The following is a 19,368-nucleotide window of genomic DNA, read 5'->3' as shown; positions in this document are numbered from 1 at the left end:
GTTGTATTCAGCATTTCACTGTGAGGTCTACTACACCTGTTGTATTCAGCATTTCACTGTGAGGTCTACTACACCTGTTGTATTCATCATTTCACTGTAAGGTCTACTACACCTGTTGTATTCAGCATTTCACTGTGAGGTCTACTACACCTGTTGTATTCAGCATTTCACTGTGAGGTCTACTACACCTGTTGTATTCAGCATTTCACTGTAAGGTCTACCTACACCTGTTGTATTCAGCATTTCACTGTGAGGTCTACTACACCTGTTGTATTCAGCATTTCACTGTAAGGTCTACTACACCTGTTGTATTCATCATTTCACTGTAAGGTCTACTACACCTGTTGTATTCATCATTTCACTGTAAGGTCTACTACACCTGTTGTATTCATCATTTCACTGTAAGGTCTACTACACCTGTTGTATTCATCATTTCACTGTAAGGTCTACTACACCTGTTGTATTCAGCATTTCACTGTGAGGTCTACTACACCTGTTGTATTCAGCATTTCACTGTGAGGTCTACTACACCTGTTGTATTCAGCATTTCACTGTGAGGTCTACTACACCTGTTGTATTCAGCATTTCACTGTAAGGTCTACTACACCTGTTGTATTCAGCATTTCACTGTGAGGTCTACTACACCTGTTGTATTCAGCATTTCACTGTGTGGTCTACCTACACCTGTTGTATTCAGCATTTCACTGTGAGGTCTACTACACCTGTTGTATTCAGCATTTCACTGTGAGGTCTACTACACCTGTTGTATTCAGCATTTCACTGTGAGGTCTACCTACACCTGTTGTATTCAGCATTTCACTGTGAGGTCTACTACACCTGTTGTATTCAGCATTTCACTGTGAGGTCTACTACACCTGTTGTATTCAGCATTTCACTGTGAGGTCTACTACACCTGTTGTATTCATCATTTCACTGTAAGGTCTACTACACCTGTTGTATTCAGCATTTCACTGTGAGGTCTACTACACCTGTTGTATTCAGCATTTCACTGTGAGGTCTACTACACCTGTTGTATTCAGCATTTCACTGTAAGGTCTACCTACACCTGTTGTATTCAGCATTTCACTGTGAGGTCTACTACACCTGTTGTATTCAGCATTTCACTGTAAGGTCTACTACACCTGTTGTATTCATCATTTCACTGTAAGGTCTACTACACCTGTTGTATTCATCATTTCACTGTAAGGTCTACTACACCTGTTGTATTCATCATTTCACTGTAAGGTCTACTACACCTGTTGTATTCATCATTTCACTGTAAGGTCTACTACACCTGTTGTATTCATCATTTCACTGTAAGGTCTACTACACCTGTTGTATTCAGCATTTCACTGTGAGGTCTACTACACCTGTTGTATTCAGCATTTCACTGTGAGGTCTACTACACCTGTTGTATTCAGCATTTCACTGTAAGGTCTACCTACACCTGTTGTATTCAGCATTTCACTGTGAGGTCTACTACACCTGTTGTATTCAGCATTTCACTGTGAGGTCTACTACACCTGTTGTATTCAGCATTTCACTGTAAGGTCTACCTACACCTGTTGTATTCAGCATTTCACTGTGAGGTCTACCTACACCTGTTGTATTCAGCATTTCACTGTGAGGTCTACTACACCTGTTGTATTTAGCATTTCACTGTAAGGTCTACCTACACCTGTTGTATTCAGCATTTCACTGTGAGGTCTACTACACCTGTTGTATTCAGCATTTCACTGTGAGGTCTACTACACCTGTTGTATTCAGCATTTCACTGTAAGGTCTACTACACCTGTTGTATTCAGCATTTCACTGTAAGATCTACCTACACCTGTTGTATTCAGCATTTCACTGTGAGGTCTACTACACCTGTTGTATTCAGCATTTCACTGTGAGGTCTACTACACCTGTTGTATTCAGCATTTCACTGTGAGGTCTACTACACCTGTTGTATTCAGCATTTCACTGTGAGGTCTACCTACACCTGTTGTAATCAGCATTTCACTGTAAGGTCTACTACACCTGTTGTATTCAGCATTTCACTGTAAGGTCTACTACACCTGTTGTATTCAGCATTTCACTGTGAGGTCTACTACACCTGTTGTATTCAGCATTTCACTGTAAGGTCTACTACACCTGTTGTATTCAGCATTTCACTGTGAGGTCTACTACACCTGTTGTATTCAGCATTTCACTGTGAGGTCTACTACACCTGTTGTATTCAGCATTTCACTGTGAGGTCTACCTACACCTGTTGTATTCAGCATTTCACTGTGAGGTCTACTACACCTGTTGTATTCAGCATTTCACTGTGAGGTCTACTACACCTGTTGTATTCAGCATTTCACTGTGAGGTCTACTACACCTGTTGTATTCAGCATTTCACTGTGAGGTCTACTACACCTGTTGTATTCAGCATATCATTGTAAGGTCTACTACACCTGTTGTATTCAGCATTTCACTGTAAGGTCTACTACACCTGTTGTATTCAGCATTTCACTGTGAGGTCTACTACACCTGTTGTATTCAGCATTTCACTGTGAGGTCTACCTACACCTGTTGTATTCAGCATTTCACTGTGAGGTCTACTACACCTGTTGTATTCAGCATTTCACTGTGAGGTCTACTACACCTGTTGTATTCAGCATTTCACTGTAAGGTCTACTACACCTGTTGTATTCAGCATTTCACTGTAAGGTCTGTTGTATTCAGCATTTCACTGTAAGGTCTACTACACCTGTTGTATTCAGCATTTCACTGTAAGGTCTACTACACCTGTTGTATTCAGCATTTCACTGTGAGGTCTACTACACCTGTTGTATTCAGCATTTCACTGTGAGGTCTACTACACCTGTTGTATTCAGCATTTCACTGTGAGGTCTACTACACCTGTTGTATTCAGCATTTCACTGTGAGGTCTACTACACCTGTTGTATTCAGCATTTCACTGTGTGGTCTACCTACACCTGTTGTATTCAGCATTTCACTGTGAGGTCTACTACACCTGTTGTATTCAGCATTTCACTGTAAGGTCTACTACACCTGTTGTATTCAGCATTTCACTGTGAGGTCTACCTACACCTGTTGTATTCAGCATTTCACTGTGAGGTCTACTACACCTGTTGTATTCAGCATTTCACTGTGAGGTCTACTACACCTGTTGTATTCAGCATTTCACTGTGAGGTCTACTACACCTGTTGTATTCATCATTTCACTGTAAGGTCTACTACACCTGTTGTATTCAGCATTTCACTGTGAGGTCTACTACACCTGTTGTATTCAGCATTTCACTGTGAGGTCTACTACACCTGTTGTATTCAGCATTTCACTGTAAGGTCTACCTACACCTGTTGTATTCAGCATTTCACTGTGAGGTCTACTACACCTGTTGTATTCAGCATTTCACTGTAAGGTCTACTACACCTGTTGTATTCATCATTTCACTGTAAGGTCTACTACACCTGTTGTATTCATCATTTCACTGTAAGGTCTACTACACCTGTTGTATTCATCATTTCACTGTAAGGTCTACTACACCTGTTGTATTCATCATTTCACTGTAAGGTCTACTACACCTGTTGTATTCAGCATTTCACTGTGAGGTCTACTACACCTGTTGTATTCAGCATTTCACTGTGAGGTCTACTACACCTGTTGTATTCAGCATTTCACTGTGAGGTCTACTACACCTGTTGTATTCAGCATTTCACTGTAAGGTCTACTACACCTGTTGTATTCATCATTTCACTGTAAGGTCTACTACACCTGTTGTATTCATCATTTCACTGTAAGGTCTACTACACCTGTTGTATTCAGCATTTCACTGTGAGGTCTACTACACCTGTTGTATTCAGCATTTCACTGTGAGGTCTACTACACCTGTTGTATTCAGCATTTCACTGTGAGGTCTACTACACCTGTTGTATTCAGCATTTCACTGTAAGGTCTACTACACCTGTTGTATTCAGCATTTCACTGTAAGGTCTACTACACCTGTTGTATTCAGCATTTCACTGTGAGGTCTACTACATCTGTTGTATTCAGCATTTCACTGTAAGGTCTACTACACCTGTTGTATTCAGCATTTCACAGTAAGGTCTACTACACCTGTTGTATTCAGCATTTCACTGTAAGGTCTACTACACCTGTTGTATTCAGCATTTCACTGTGAGGTCTACTACACCTGTTGTATTCAGCATTTCACTGTGTGGTCTACCTACACCTGTTGTATTCAGCATTTCACTGTGAGGTCTACTACACCTGTTGTATTCAGCATTTCACTGTAAGGTCTACTACACCTGTTGTATTCAGCATTTCACTGTGAGGTCTACCTACACCTGTTGTATTCAGCATTTCACTGTGAGGTCTACTACACCTGTTGTATTCAGCATTTCACTGTGAGGTCTACTACACCTGTTGTATTCAGCATTTCACTGTGAGGTCTACTACACCTGTTGTATTCATCATTTCACTGTAAGGTCTACTACACCTGTTGTATTCAGCATTTCACTGTGAGGTCTACTACACCTGTTGTATTCAGCATTTCACTGTGAGGTCTACTACACCTGTTGTATTCAGCATTTCACTGTAAGGTCTACCTACACCTGTTGTATTCAGCATTTCACTGTGAGGTCTACTACACCTGTTGTATTCAGCATTTCACTGTAAGGTCTACTACACCTGTTGTATTCATCATTTCACTGTAAGGTCTACTACACCTGTTGTATTCATCATTTCACTGTAAGGTCTACTACACCTGTTGTATTCATCATTTCACTGTAAGGTCTACTACACCTGTTGTATTCATCATTTCACTGTAAGGTCTACTACACCTGTTGTATTCATCATTTCACTGTAAGGTCTACTACACCTGTTGTATTCAGCATTTCACTGTGAGGTCTACTACACCTGTTGTATTCAGCATTTCACTGTGAGGTCTACTACACCTGTTGTATTCAGCATTTCACTGTAAGGTCTACCTACACCTGTTGTATTCAGCATTTCACTGTGAGGTCTACTACACCTGTTGTATTCAGCATTTCACTGTGAGGTCTACTACACCTGTTGTATTCAGCATTTCACTGTAAGGTCTACCTACACCTGTTGTATTCAGCATTTCACTGTGAGGTCTACCTACACCTGTTGTATTCAGCATTTCACTGTGAGGTCTACTACACCTGTTGTATTCAGCATTTCACTGTAAGGTCTACTACACCTGTTGTATTCAGCATTTCACTGTGAGGTCTACCTACACCTGTTGTATTCAGCATTTCACTGTGAGGTCTACTACACCTGTTGTATTCAGCATTTCACTGTGAGGTCTACTACACCTGTTGTATTCAGCATTTCACTGTGAGGTCTACTACACCTGTTGTATTCATCATTTCACTGTAAGGTCTACTACACCTGTTGTATTCAGCATTTCACTGTGAGGTCTACTACACCTGTTGTATTCAGCATTTCACTGTGAGGTCTACTACACCTGTTGTATTCAGCATTTCACTGTAAGGTCTACCTACACCTGTTGTATTCAGCATTTCACTGTGAGGTCTACTACACCTGTTGTATTCAGCATTTCACTGTAAGGTCTACTACACCTGTTGTATTCATCATTTCACTGTAAGGTCTACTACACCTGTTGTATTCATCATTTCACTGTAAGGTCTACTACACCTGTTGTATTCATCATTTCACTGTAAGGTCTACTACACCTGTTGTATTCATCATTTCACTGTAAGGTCTACTACACCTGTTGTATTCAGCATTTCACTGTGAGGTCTACTACACCTGTTGTATTCAGCATTTCACTGTGAGGTCTACTACACCTGTTGTATTCAGCATTTCACTGTAAGGTCTACCTACACCTGTTGTATTCAGCATTTCACTGTGAGGTCTACTACACCTGTTGTATTCAGCATTTCACTGTGAGGTCTACTACACCTGTTGTATTCAGCATTTCACTGTAAGGTCTACCTACACCTGTTGTATTCAGCATTTCACTGTGAGGTCTACCTACACCTGTTGTATTCAGCATTTCACTGTGAGGTCTACTACACCTGTTGTATTTAGCATTTCACTGTAAGGTCTACCTACACCTGTTGTATTCAGCATTTCACTGTGAGGTCTACTACACCTGTTGTATTCAGCATTTCACTGTGAGGTCTACTACACCTGTTGTATTCAGCATTTCACTGTAAGGTCTACTACACCTGTTGTATTCAGCATTTCACTGTAAGATCTACCTACACCTGTTGTATTCAGCATTTCACTGTGAGGTCTACTACACCTGTTGTATTCAGCATTTCACTGTGAGGTCTACTACACCTGTTGTATTCAGCATTTCACTGTGAGGTCTACTACACCTGTTGTATTCAGCATTTCACTGTGAGGTCTACCTACACCTGTTGTAATCAGCATTTCACTGTAAGGTCTACTACACCTGTTGTATTCAGCATTTCACTGTAAGGTCTACTACACCTGTTGTATTCAGCATTTCACTGTGAGGTCTACTACACCTGTTGTATTCAGCATTTCACTGTAAGGTCTACTACACCTGTTGTATTCAGCATTTCACTGTGAGGTCTACTACACCTGTTGTATTCAGCATTTCACTGTGAGGTCTACCTACACCTGTTGTATTCAGCATTTCACTGTGAGGTCTACTACACCTGTTGTATTCAGCATTTCACTGTGAGGTCTACTACACCTGTTGTATTCAGCATTTCACTGTGAGGTCTACTACACCTGTTGTATTCAGCATTTCACTGTGAGGTCTACTACACCTGTTGTATTCAGCATATCATTGTAAGGTCTACTACACCTGTTGTATTCAGCATTTCACTGTAAGGTCTACTACACCTGTTGTATTCAGCATTTCACTGTGAGGTCTACTACACCTGTTGTATTCAGCATTTCACTGTGAGGTCTACCTACACCTGTTGTATTCAGCATTTCACTGTGAGGTCTACTACACCTGTTGTATTCAGCATTTCACTGTGAGGTCTACTACACCTGTTGTATTCAGCATTTCACTGTAAGGTCTACTACACCTGTTGTATTCAGCATTTCACTGTAAGGTCTGTTGTATTCAGCATTTCACTGTAAGGTCTACTACACCTGTTGTATTCAGCATTTCACTGTAAGGTCTACTACACCTGTTGTATTCAGCATTTCACTGTGAGGTCTACTACACCTGTTGTATTCAGCATTTCACTGTGAGGTCTACTACACCTGTTGTATTCAGCATTTCACTGTGAGGTCTACTACACCTGTTGTATTCAGCATTTCACTGTAAGGTCTACTACACCTGTTGTATTCAGCATTTCACTGTGAGGTCTACTACACCTGTTGTATTCAGCATTTCACTGTGAGGTCTACTACACCTGTTGTATTCAGCATTTCACTGTGAGGTCTACTACACCTGTTGTATTCAGCATTTCACTGTGTGGTCTACCTACACCTGTTGTATTCAGCATTTCACTGTAAGGTCTACTACACCTGTTGTATTCAGCATTTCACTGTGAGGTCTACTACACCTGTTGTATGTGACAAATAACTTTTGATTTGAGTAATGCTGTCGTTAGGAATCCACGTCATACCACTTAGGGCTGTGACTGGCATGGAATATTGGATGATGGTTATTGGTCAGCCAAATGACCACGGTCACCGTAATAACCATTTGGAGAAGGAAAAAGGGGAGACTCGTCTGTCTAGCACCAAGCTTACCAAGGAACAACAACGTTTCATCACTTTGTAGAGTCCATGTTACAGCAGAAACGGACTCAACCGCACGAATGCCCGGCTGGCCACGAATGCCCGGCTGGCTACGAATGCCCGGATGGCCACGAATGCCCGGATGGCCACGAATGCCCGGCTGGCCACGAATGCCCGGCAGGCTACGAATGCCCGGATGGCCACGAATGCCCGGCTGGCTACGAATGCCCGGATGGCCACGAATGCCCGGCTGGCTACGAATGCCCGGCTGGCTACGAATGCCCGGCTGGCCACGAATGCCCGGCTGGCTACGAATGCCCGGCTGGCTACGAATGCCCGGATGGCCACGAATGCCCGGCTGGCTACGAATGCCCGGCTGGCCACGAATGCCCGGCTGGCTACGAATGCCCGGATGGCCACGAATGCCCGGATGGCCACGAATGCCCGGATGGCCACGAATGCCCGGCTGGCTACGAATGCCCGGATGGCCACGAATGCCCGGATGGCCACGAATGCCCGGATGGCCACGAATGCCCGGCTGGCCACGAATGCCCGGCTGGCCACGAATGCCCGGCTGGCTACGAATATCCGGCTGGCCACGAATGCCCGGCTGGCCACGAATGCCCGGCTGGCTACGAATGCCCGGATGGCCACGAATGCCCGGATGGCCACGAATGCCCGGCTGGCCACGAATGCCCGGCTGGCCACGAATGCCCGGCTGGCTACGAATATCCGGCTGGCCACGAATGCCCGGCTGGCCACGAATGCCCGGCTGGCTACGAATGCCCGGATGGCCACGAATGCCCGGACGGCCACGAATGCCCGGATGGCCACGAATGCCCGGCTGGCCACGAATGCCCGGCTGGCCACGAATGCCCGGCTGGCTACGAATATCCGGCTGGCCACGAATGCCCGGCTGGCCACGAATATCCGGCTGGCCACGAATGCCCGGCTGGCCACGAATGCCCGGCTGGCCACGAATGCCCGGCTGGCTACGAATGCCCGGCTGGCCAGGAATGCCCGGCTGGCCACGAATGCCCGGCTGGCCAGGAATGCCCGGCTGGCCACGAATGCCCGGCTGGCCACGAATGCCCGGCTGGCCACGAATGCCCGGCTGGCCACGAATGCCCGGCTGGCCAGGAATGCCCGGCTGGCCACGAATACTGGGCTGGCTGCTCTTGAGTCAGCTTTTCTTTACACACACAAAAATATATACAGTGTTTGTATTTGTATGTATATCATGTAGTGTATATATAGTGGGGCAAAAAAGTATTTAGTCAGCCACCAGTTGTGCTGTTCTCTTATGTTCCACCATAATTTGCAAATAAATTCATTAAAAATCCTACAATGTGATTTTCTGGATTTCTTTTCTCATTTTCTCTGTCATAGTTGAAGTGTACCTATGATAAATTGCAGGCCTCTCTCATCTTTTTAAGTGGGAGAACTTGCACAATTGGTGGCTGACTAAATACTTTTTTTGCCCCACTATATATACACTACATGATTGGATCTAAAGGGCCTGAACCATGAAAAACAGCCCCAGACCATTATTCATCCACCAAACTTTACAGTTGGCATTATGTATTGCGGCAAGTAACATTGTCCTGGCATCAGCCAAACCCAGGTTAATCCGCCAGACTGCCAGATGTGAAGTGTGATTCATCGCTCCAGAGAACACATTTCCACTGCTCCAGAGTCCAATGGCGGCGAGCTTTACACCCCTCCAGCATATTTTACCATTTAGATTCTTCAAAGTAGCCACCCTTTGCACACTCTTGGCATTCTCTCAACCAGCTTCACCTGGAATGCCTTTCCAACCGTCTTGAAGGAGTTCCCACATATGCTGAGCACTTGTTTTTCCTTCACTCTGCGCTCCAACTCATCCCAAACCATCTCAATTGGGTTGAGGTCGGGTGATTGTGGAGGCCGTCTGACGCAGGACCCATACATGAAGAGATCATCCGTACACCTACTCTGCTTCTCACAAACGCACAGCGGTTGGAACCAAACATCTCAAATTTGTACTCATCAGACCAAAGGACAGATTTCCATCGGTCTAATATCCATTGCTCATGTTTTTTGGACCAGGCAAGTCTCTTCTTATTGGTGTCCTTCAGTAGTGGTTTCTTAGCAGCAAATCAACCATCGACCGTAAATAAAAGGCAGAAGACTGTCTGGGAAGTTTTCTCTGTGATACACAATCTTATTTCCTGTCTGTATGAATGTTGTCCAACCAACTGAAACTCCTCTCTCCTATAGGGACACACTAAGATCAATGCTTTTAATTGGTCTAAACTCTCTCCTACAGGGACACACTAAGATCAATGCTTTTAACTGGTCTAAAGTCCGCAAGCTCAGCTTCAAGAGGAAACGTTTTCTCATCAAACTCAGACCAGACCTCAATGTAAGTCCTTATACCATGGCTTGGCAAAATACTACATTCTGATTGGTTGAAAGGGTGTTGATTTATTTCTCAGTAAATTCACAGCACTATTCGATGGTTAGTTCCAACACAGTGTTTTATCAGTGGTGTAGATGAACACAGCCCTTGTTTCTCCTGTTCTAACCAATGCTAAGCTATGTATTGACGATGTCTGTGCTGTGCCCGCCTGCAGCAGAGTGCATACCAGGACACTCTGGAGTTTGTGATGGCCAGTAGAGACTGCTGTAAGATCTTCTGGAAAATATGTGTGGAGTACCACGCCTTCTTCAGACTGTTTGAGGAACCCAAACCCAAAGCCAAAGCTGTTTTCTTCACCAGAGGGTCCTCCTTCAGGTTTAGGTAGGCTGGCTGGGTGGGTGGAGCTTGTAGAGGTTTGGGTAGGCTGGCTGGGTGGGTGGGTGGAGCTTGTAGAGGTTTAGGTAGGCTGGCTGGCTGGGTGGGTGGAGCTTGTAGAGGTTTAGGTAGGCTGGCTGGGTGGGTGGGTGGAGCTTGTAGAGGTTTAGGTAGGCTGGCTGGGTGGGTGGGTGGAGCTTGTAGAGATTTAGGTAGGCTGACTGGGTGGAGCTTGTAGAGGTTTAGGTAGGCTGGCTGGCTGGCTGGGTGGAGCTTGTAGAGGTTTAGGTAGGCTGACTGGGTGGGTGGGTGGAGCTTGTAGAGGTTTAGGTAGGCTGGCTGGGTGGGTGGGTGGAGCTTGTAGAGGTTTAGGTAGGCTGGCTGGGTGGGTGGGTGGAGCTTGTAGAGGTTTAGGTAGGCTGGCTGGGTGGGTGGGTGGAGCTTGTAGAGGTTTAGGTAGGCTGGCTGGGTGGGTGGGTGGCGCTTGTAGAGGTTTAGGTAGGCTGGCTGGGTGGGTGGGTGGGTGGAGCTTGTAGAGGTTTAGGTAGGCTGGCTGGGTGGGTGGAGCTTGTAGAGGTTTAGGTAGGCTGGCTGGCTGGGTGGGTGGAGCTTGTAGAGGTTTAGGTAGGCTGGCTGGGTGGGTGGGTGGCGCTTGTAGAGGTTTAGGTAGGCTGGCTGGGTGGGTGGGTGGAGCTTGTAGAGGTTTAGGTAGGCTGGCTGGGTGGAGCTTGTAGAGGTTTAGGTAGGCTAGCTGGGTGGAGCTTGTAGAGATTTAGGTAGGCTGACTGGGTGGAGCTTGTTGAGGTTTAGGTAGGCTGGCTGGCTGGGTGGAGCTTGTAGAGGTTTGGGTAGGCTGGCTGGGTGGAGCTTGTAGAGGTTTAGGTAGGCTGACTGGGTGGGTGGGTGGAGCTTGTAGAGGTTTAGGTAGGCTGGCTGGGTGGGTGGGTGGAGCTTGTAGAGGTTTAGGTAGGCTGGCTGGGTGGGTGGGTGGAGCTTGTAGAGGTTTAGGTAGGCTGGCTGGGTGGGTGGGTGGAGCTTGTAGAGGTTTAGGTAGGCTGGCTGGGTGGGTGGGTGGGTGGAGCTTGTAGAGGTTTAGGTAGGCTGGCTGGGTGGGTGGAGCTTGTAGAGGTTTAGGTAGGCTGGCTGGCTGGGTGGGTGGAGCTTGTAGAGGTTTAGGTAGGCTGGCTGGGTGGGTGGGTGGCGCTTGTAGAGGTTTAGGTAGGCTGGCTGGGTGGGTGGGTGGAGCTTGTAGAGGTTTAGGTAGGCTGGCTGGGTGGAGCTTGTAGAGGTTTAGGTAGGCTAGCTGGGTGGAGCTTGTAGAGATTTAGGTAGGCTGACTGGGTGGAGCTTGTTGAGGTTTAGGTAGGCTGGCTGGCTGGGTGGAGCTTGTAGAGGTTTGGGTAGGCTGGCTGGGTGGAGCTTGTAAAGGTTTTAGGTAGGCTGGCTGTGTGGCTGGGTTTAGCTTGTAGAGGAGGGGCCTGAGTGGACACTGCATGATAAATGTATATTAACCAGCAACAACAACACAGATTGATACTGGACTCAACAATGTAACCTTTCCTATTGTATCAGGGTCTTTCACTGACAGTCCTTTTACAGGGACTGTGCTGCTTCATCAGACCTCTGTGTTTCAACATACTACCATGTTCTGTCTCTTTATATCTGCAGCGGTCGGACACAGAAGCAGGTTTTCGATTACGTCAAGGACTCAGAGTTCCAAAAGGTCCCTTTTGAAAGGTGAGACTTCACCTGGTCTGGATGTCAGCCTCTCTTCCCCTGAGGCGTGTTTGTGGCTCCAGGTTCCCATGTCAATGTCCCTTTACCTCAACAGTTGATAGACTAAGCCTCGCCTGTCTACTCTCCCCACCAGGAAACACAGTAAGAAGGTGTCCGGCAGCAGCCTGACACCCCAGGATAGAAAGACATCCACAGTGCCACAAGAGGTCAGTATATCACGGTGACCTTACTCTCTTTGATTCATAGGAGAAGGTTTAGAGTTAGTGTGTGTTCTGGTCTTTATTTCACAGAGTATCCCTTTAACTTCTCTCTCTCTCCCTCCTCTCCAGAGTGCCTCAGTGAACCAGACAGACTCTCCTCTCAGGTTGACCCTCCAGGCCCCGGTGGACGACCCTACAGTGACCAACGGCCACCAGGCTGGACCAGGGGGACCAGAGGCCCAGGCCCTACCCTCCACCACGGGACACCCAGAGCAGCAGATCTCAGGTCCAGTCCGGCAGGCAGCTGAAGGCAGCAGCTCTTCTATCTCCTACATCCACTGTTCTGGTATAGATAGAGAACGAGGCCAGAGGCAAACGCTCACACACACATGTCAATGATGAGGATGAACCCCTGGGGGTTACTGTTAGCCCCTCCCCAAGGGTTAGCTCCCTGCCACTGTTAGAGCCTCCCTCAGGGTTAGCACCCTGCACTGTTAGCCCCTCCCCCAGGGTTAGCGCCCTGTACTGTTAGAGCCTCCCTCAGGGTTAGCTCCCTGCCACTGTTAGAGCCTCCCTCAGGGTTAGCACCCTGCACTGTTAGCCCCTCCCCCAGGGTTAGCGCCCTGCCACTGTTAGCGCCTCCCCCAGGGTTAGCTCCCTGCCACTGTTAGCGCCTCCCCTAGGGTTAACTCCCTGCCACTGTTAGCCCCTCCCCCAGGGTTAGCTCCCTGCCACTGTTAGCGCCTCCCCCAGGGTTAGCTCCCTGCCACAGTTAGAGCCTCCCTCAGGGTTAGCACCCTGCACTGTTAGCCCCTCCCCTAGGGTTAGCACCCTGTACTGTTAGCCCCTCCCTCAGGGTTAGCGCCCTGCACTGTTAGCCCCTCCCCCAGGGTTAGCGCCCTGCCACTGTTAGCGCCTCCCCCAGGGTTAGCTCTCTGCCACTGTTAGCGCCTCCCCTAGGGTTAGCTCTCTGCCACGGTTAGCGCCTCCCTCAGGGTTAGCTCCCTGCCACGGTTAGCGCCTCCCTCAGGGTTAGCTCCCTGCCACGGTTAGCGCCTCCCTCAGGGTTAGCTCCCTGCCACTGTTAGCGCCTCCCCTAGGGTTAGCTCTCTGCCACTGTTAGCGCCTCCCCCAGGGTTAGCTCCCTGCCACTGTTAGCGCCTCCCCCAGGGTTAGCTCCCTGCCACAGTTAGAGCCTCCCTCAGGGTTAGCACCCTGCACTGTTAGCCCCTCCCCTAGGGTTAGCACCCTGCACTGTTAGCCCCTCCCCTAGGGTTAGCACCCTGTACTGTTAGCCCCTCCCTCAGGGTTAGCGCCCTGCACTGTTAGCCCCTCCCCCAGGGTTAGCGCCCTGCCACTGTTAGCGCCTCCCCCAGGGTTAGCTCCCTGCCACTGTTAGCGCCTCCCTCAGGGTTAGCTCCCTGCCACGGTTAGCGCCTCCCCTAGGGTTAGCTCCCTGCCACTGTTAGCGCCTCCCCTAGGGTTAGCTCTCTGCCACTGTTAGCGCCTCCCCTAGGGTTAGCTCTCTGCCACGGTTAGCGCCTCCCTCAGGGTTAGCTCCCTGCCACGGTTAGCGCCTCCCTCAGGGTTAGCTCCCTGCCACGGTTAGCGCCTCCCTCAGGGTTAGCTCCCTGCCACTGTTAGCGCCTCCCCTAGGGTTAGCTCTCTGCCACTGTTAGCGCCTCCCCCAGGGTTAGCTCCCTGCCACAGTTAGCGCCTCCCTCAGGGTTAGCTCCCTGCCACGGTTAGCGCCTCCCTCAGGGTTAGCTCCCTGCCACGGTTAGCACCTCCCCCAGGGTTAGCTCCTTGCCACTGTTAGCGCCTCCCCCAGGGTTAGCTCCCTGCCACTGTTAGCACCTCCCTCGGGGTTAGCTCCCTGCCACGGTTAGCACCTCCCTCGGGGTTAGCTCCCTGCCACGGTTAGCGCCTCCCTCAGGGTTAGCTCCCTGCCACGGTTAGCACCTCCCTCGTGGTTAGAGGCGTATAAATCGTTACTTTAACTGGAGGCCAATCAGCCTTCTAAATCTAGAGTACAATTTATATATTTTAATTCTGTACAGCACTTTTACTATCGTGGGGGGGCTTATTTTTTATACACACTTTAGACTTGTAGTTTGTGACAGTATACTTTGGGTTGGGTTAGGCCCATGAGGGTTAGGGTTAGGGTTAGGCCCATGAGGGTTAGGGTTAGGGTTAGGGTTAGGCCCATGAGGGTTAGGGTTAGGCCCATGAGGGTTAGGGTTAGGCCCATGAGGGTTAGGGTTAGGGTTAGGCCCATGAGGGTTAGGGTTAGGCCCATGAGGGTTAGGGTTAGGCCCATGAGGGTTAGGGTTAGGGTTAGGCCCATGAGGGTTAGGGTTAGGGTTAGGCCCATGAGGGTTAGGGTTAGGGTTAGGCCCATGAGGGTTAGGGTTAGGCCCATGAGGGTTAGGGTTAGGCCCATGAGGGTTAGGGTTAGGCCCATGAGGGTTAGGGTTAGGGTTAGGCCCATGAGGGTTAGGGTTAGGCCCATGAGGGTTAGGGTTAGGCCCATGAGGGTTAGGGTTAGGCCCATGAGGGTTAGGGTTAGGGTTAGGCCCATGAGGGTTAGGGTTAGGGTTAGGCCCATGAGGGTTAGGGTTAGGGTTAGGCCCATGAGGGTTAGGGTTAGGCCCATGAGGGTTAGGGTTAGGGTTAGGCCCATGAGGGTTAGGGTTAGGGTTAGGCCCATGAGGGTTAGGGTTAGGCCCATGAGGGTTAGGGTTAGGGTTAGGCCCATGAGGGTTAGGGTTAGGCCCATGAGGGTTAGGGTTAGGCCCATGAGGGTTAGGGTTAGGGTTAGGCCCATGAGGGCGGCAGGTAGCCTAGTGGATAGAGCGTTGCACTAGTAACCGAAAGGTTGCAAGATCAAATCCCCGAGCTGACAAGGTAAAAATCTGTCGTTCTGCCCCTGAACAAGGCAGTTAACCCACCGTTCCCAGGCCATCATTGTAAATAAGAATTTGTTCTTAACTGACTTGCCTAGTTAAATAAATATCTAAATGTAGCTCAGTACACTTAGTTGGTGAAATACTAATCAGTAGTTTGTGGATTAGTCAGGATCAATACACGTTGAGAATGTTAGGAGCTGTAAGGTTATTTTATCAGCCGTGTTTGATGTTCCTTCTTCCCTCCCCGAACACCGACCCAGCCCAATCCCTCCCCCCTGTATCAGCAGTCATCCAAATCATCAGTCTGTCTGACCCCCCTCCCCCTTCCTCTTTGCTGTCTGCTTGGCTTGACTCCTGGCATGTAAACAAGATAGACATCTCATTGTTGTTCCTTTCGGCCCTGATCCTGATTTCTGTTCTTTTGCAAATCCAACATGGCCGCCGCTTCATCCTCATCATTGTCATTTGTTTGATTACATTCTCTGACAACACATTATATTTATAATTAAAAACATGACAAATAAATCAGACTATGTTCAAAGCTTCTATGCCGTTGAATGCTGTTTTTCTGCCAGCACTGTTGTGCTTCTCTCCAGGCTGTTTCCTCTGTCTCTCTATCTACTGTGTTCCACTGTTGTGCTTCTCTCCAGGATGTTTCCTCTGTCTCTCTGCTGTGTTCCACTGTTGTGCTTCTCTCCAGGCTGTTTCCTCTGTCTCTCTGCTGTGTTCCACTGTTGTGCTTCTCTCCAGGCTGTTTCCTCTGTCTCTCTGCTGTGTTCCACTGTTGTGCTTCTCTCCAGGCTGTTTCCTCTGTCTCTCTACTGTGTTCCACTGTTGTGCTTCTCTCCAGGCTGTTTCCTCCGTCTCTCTGCTGTGTTCCACTGTTGTGCTTCTCTCCTGGCTGGACACTTTACATTCAACTGGACACTTGACATTACTTTACATTCAACTGGACACTTTACATTCAACTGGACACTTTTACATGACATTACATTCAACAGGACCCTTTACAGCTCTGATCTCTCTGACTCGTTCCTGTCCCCTCCTCTCTTCCAGGTGTGATCTCAGGCAGCTCTGATCTCTCTGACTCGTTCCTGTCCCCTCCTCTCTTCCAGGTGTGATCTCAGGCAGCTCTGACTCGTTCTTGTCCCCTCCTCTCTTCCAGGTGTGATCTCAGGCAGCCCTCCAGTGGTGGTGAACGGGCAGAAAGCCTTTCCCTTCGGCCCGGGTCAGAGCTCCAACGGGCACCAGCCCTCGCCCATCAACGCCCATTCCTCCCCCCTCTCATCCCCCCTGTTCACTGACGCTGGCTACGTCCGCACGGATGACGAGGACGAGGTTCGGAGGAAGGTTTGTCTTTCAGGGAGGGAGGGTGGGAGAGAGTGAAGGAGAGATTGGAGGAGGGGGGAGGACATGTCCCCATACTCTTGAGAGAGCGATCCAGCCCAGAGGACGGTACTGTTCTACTTTGTTAGACCTGTGGTATCCCACTTTACCAGGCTAGGGAGAGTCTGTAAGGAACTGTGTTATCCCACTTTACCAGGCTAGGGAGAGTCTGTAAGGAACTGTGTTATCCCACTTTACCAGGCTAGGGAGAGTCTGTAAGGAGCTGTGTTATCCCACTTTACCAGGCTAGGGAGAGTCTGTAAGGAGCTGTGTTATCCCACTTTCCCAGGCTAGGGAGAGTCTGTAAGAAACTGTGTTATCCCACTTTACCAGGCTAGGGAGAGTCTGTAAGGAACTGTGTTATCCCACTTTACCAGGCTAGGGAGAGTCTGTAAGGAGCTGTGTTATCCCACTTTACCAGGCTAGGGAGAGTCTGTAAGGAACTGTGTTATCCCACTTTACCAGGCTAGGGAGAGTCTGTAAGGAGCTGTGTTATCCCACTTTACCAGGCTAGGGAGAGTCTGTAAGGAACTGTGTTATCCCACTTTACCAGGCTAGGGAGAGTCTGTAAGGAACTGTGTTATCCCACTTTACCAGGCTAGTGAGAGTCTGTAAGGAACTGTGTTATCCCACTTTACCAGGCTAGTGAGAGTCTGTAAGGAACTGTGTTATCCCACTTTACCAGGCTAGGGAGAGTCTGTAAGGAACTGTGTTATCCCACTTTACCAGGCTAGTGAGAGTCTGTAAGGAACCGTGTTATCCCACTTTACCAGGCTAGTGACAGTCTGTAAGGAACTGTGTTATCCCACTTTACCAGGCTAGGGAGAGTCTGTAAGAAACTGTGTTATCCCACTTTACCAGGCTAGGGAGAGTCTGTAAGGAACTGTGTTATCCCACTTTACCAGGCTAGTGAGAGTCTGTAAGGAACTGTGTTATCCCACTTTACCAGGCTAGATCTCATCAAGATCTGTTGCCTACATCTAATAGTTCTACTCATCACTTATTATTATTATTACAAATGGAAGATTACCACTTCTCACAATGGTGCTCATGTCGTAAAGTTAGATCAAAGCTGACTCGATGTCTGTCCAGATCACATTTCGCCAGACAAAGACTTATGATGAGTTAGGATGTTACATAACTGAGCCGAACATAATAGCATATTATAGTAGGCCTGTAACGTCGCCGTTACACCAAAACCTCCTCATTTCTATTGAGATTTGAGGATGGTTAGCTGAAGCAGGATATATGCTTCGACTGAAACAAAACACAAGAAAGACTAATAGTTTAACGCCATTTGCTCTAATCCGCCTAACTTGGTGTTTGAGGGTATTCATGTTGTGTTGGACATTTTCTCCCTCTTTCTTCCAGAAGTGTCCGACTGACAAGGCCTACTTCATCGCCAAGGAGCTTCTCACCACAGAGAGAACCTTTCAGAAGGACCTGGCAGTTATAACCGTGGTAAGATGAATTATAACTCTGGGAGAACTAGTTATAACTGTGGTAAGATGAATTATAACTCTGGGAGAACTAGTTATAACCATGGTAAGACTAGTTATAACTGTGGTAAGATGAATTATAACTGAAAGAACTAGTTATAACCATGGTAAGACTAGTTATAACCATGGTAAGATGAATTATAACTCTGGGAGAACTAGTTATAACCATGGTAAGACTAGTTATAACCATCGTAAGATTAATTATAACTCTGGGAGAACTAGTTATAACCATGGTAAGACTAGTTATAACTGTGGTAAGATTAATTATAACTCTGAGAGAACTAGTTATAACTGTGGTAAGATTAATTATAACTCTGGGAGAACTAGTTATAACCGTGCTAAGATGAATTATAACTCTGGGAGAACTAGTTATAACCGTGGTAAGATTAATTATAACTCTGGGAGAACTAGTTATAACCATGGTAAGACTAGTTATAACCATGGTAAGACTAGTTATAACCATGGTAAGACTTGTTATAACCGTAGTAAGACTAGTTATAACCGTGGTAAGATGAATTATAACTCTGGGAGAACTAGTTATAACCATGGTAAGACTAGTTATAACCGTGGTAAGATGAATTATAACTCTGGGAGAACTAGTTATAACCGTGGTAAGACTAGTTATAACCATGGTAAGACTAGTTATAACTGTGGTAAGATTAATTATAACTCTGGGAGAACTAGTTATAACCATGGTAAGATTAATTATAACTCTGGGAGAGCTAGTTATAACCATGGTAAGACTAGTTATAACCATGGTAAGATTAATTATAACTCTGGGAGAACTAGTTATAACTGTGGTAAGATTAATTATAACTCTGAGAGAACTAGTTATAACTGTGGTAAGATTAATTATAACTCTGGGAGAACTAGTTATAACCGTGCTAAGATGAATTATAACTCTGGGAGAACTAGTTATAACCGTGGTAAGATTAATTATAACTCTGGGAGAACTAGTTATAACCATGGTAAGACTAGTTATAACCATGGTAAGACTAGTTATAACCATGGTAAGACTTGTTATAACCGTAGTAAGACTAGTTATAACCGTGGTAAGATTAATTATAACTCTGGGAGAACTAGTTATAACCATGGTAAGACTAGTTATAACCGTGGTAAGATGAATTATAACTCTGGGAGAACTAGT

General features: G+C 47.2%; 1 protein-coding gene across 2 annotated transcripts in view; it reads left to right on the top strand.

Moving 5' to 3' along the window:
- LOC139372813 (FERM, ARHGEF and pleckstrin domain-containing protein 1-like) overlaps positions 1-19,368 on the top strand; it is a 114,711-nt gene that overhangs the window by 70,554 nt on the left and 24,789 nt on the right. The window contains exons 9-15 of one of the 2 annotated variants that reach the window (XM_071112619.1): positions 10,023-10,118; positions 10,330-10,496; positions 12,159-12,227; positions 12,361-12,433; positions 12,557-12,713; positions 16,502-16,686; positions 18,097-18,183. In XM_071112619.1, the coding sequence (XP_070968720.1) occupies positions 10,023-10,118; positions 10,330-10,496; positions 12,159-12,227; positions 12,361-12,433; positions 12,557-12,713; positions 16,502-16,686; positions 18,097-18,183 (834 nt within the window). Of the gene's footprint in view, positions 1-10,022; positions 10,119-10,329; positions 10,497-12,158; positions 12,228-12,360; positions 12,434-12,556; positions 12,774-16,501; positions 16,687-18,093; positions 18,184-19,368 lie in introns of both variants that reach the window. The other variant, XM_071112618.1, reaches the window with a different exon arrangement.

The sequence above is a fragment of the Oncorhynchus clarkii genome, chromosome 18 (assembly GCF_045791955.1).
Source record: "Oncorhynchus clarkii lewisi isolate Uvic-CL-2024 chromosome 18, UVic_Ocla_1.0, whole genome shotgun sequence".
Lineage (NCBI taxonomy): Eukaryota > Metazoa > Chordata > Actinopteri > Salmoniformes > Salmonidae > Oncorhynchus > Oncorhynchus clarkii.
The sequence above is the reverse complement of the archived record's forward strand: the minus strand, read 5'-3'. Positions and strand labels throughout refer to the sequence as shown.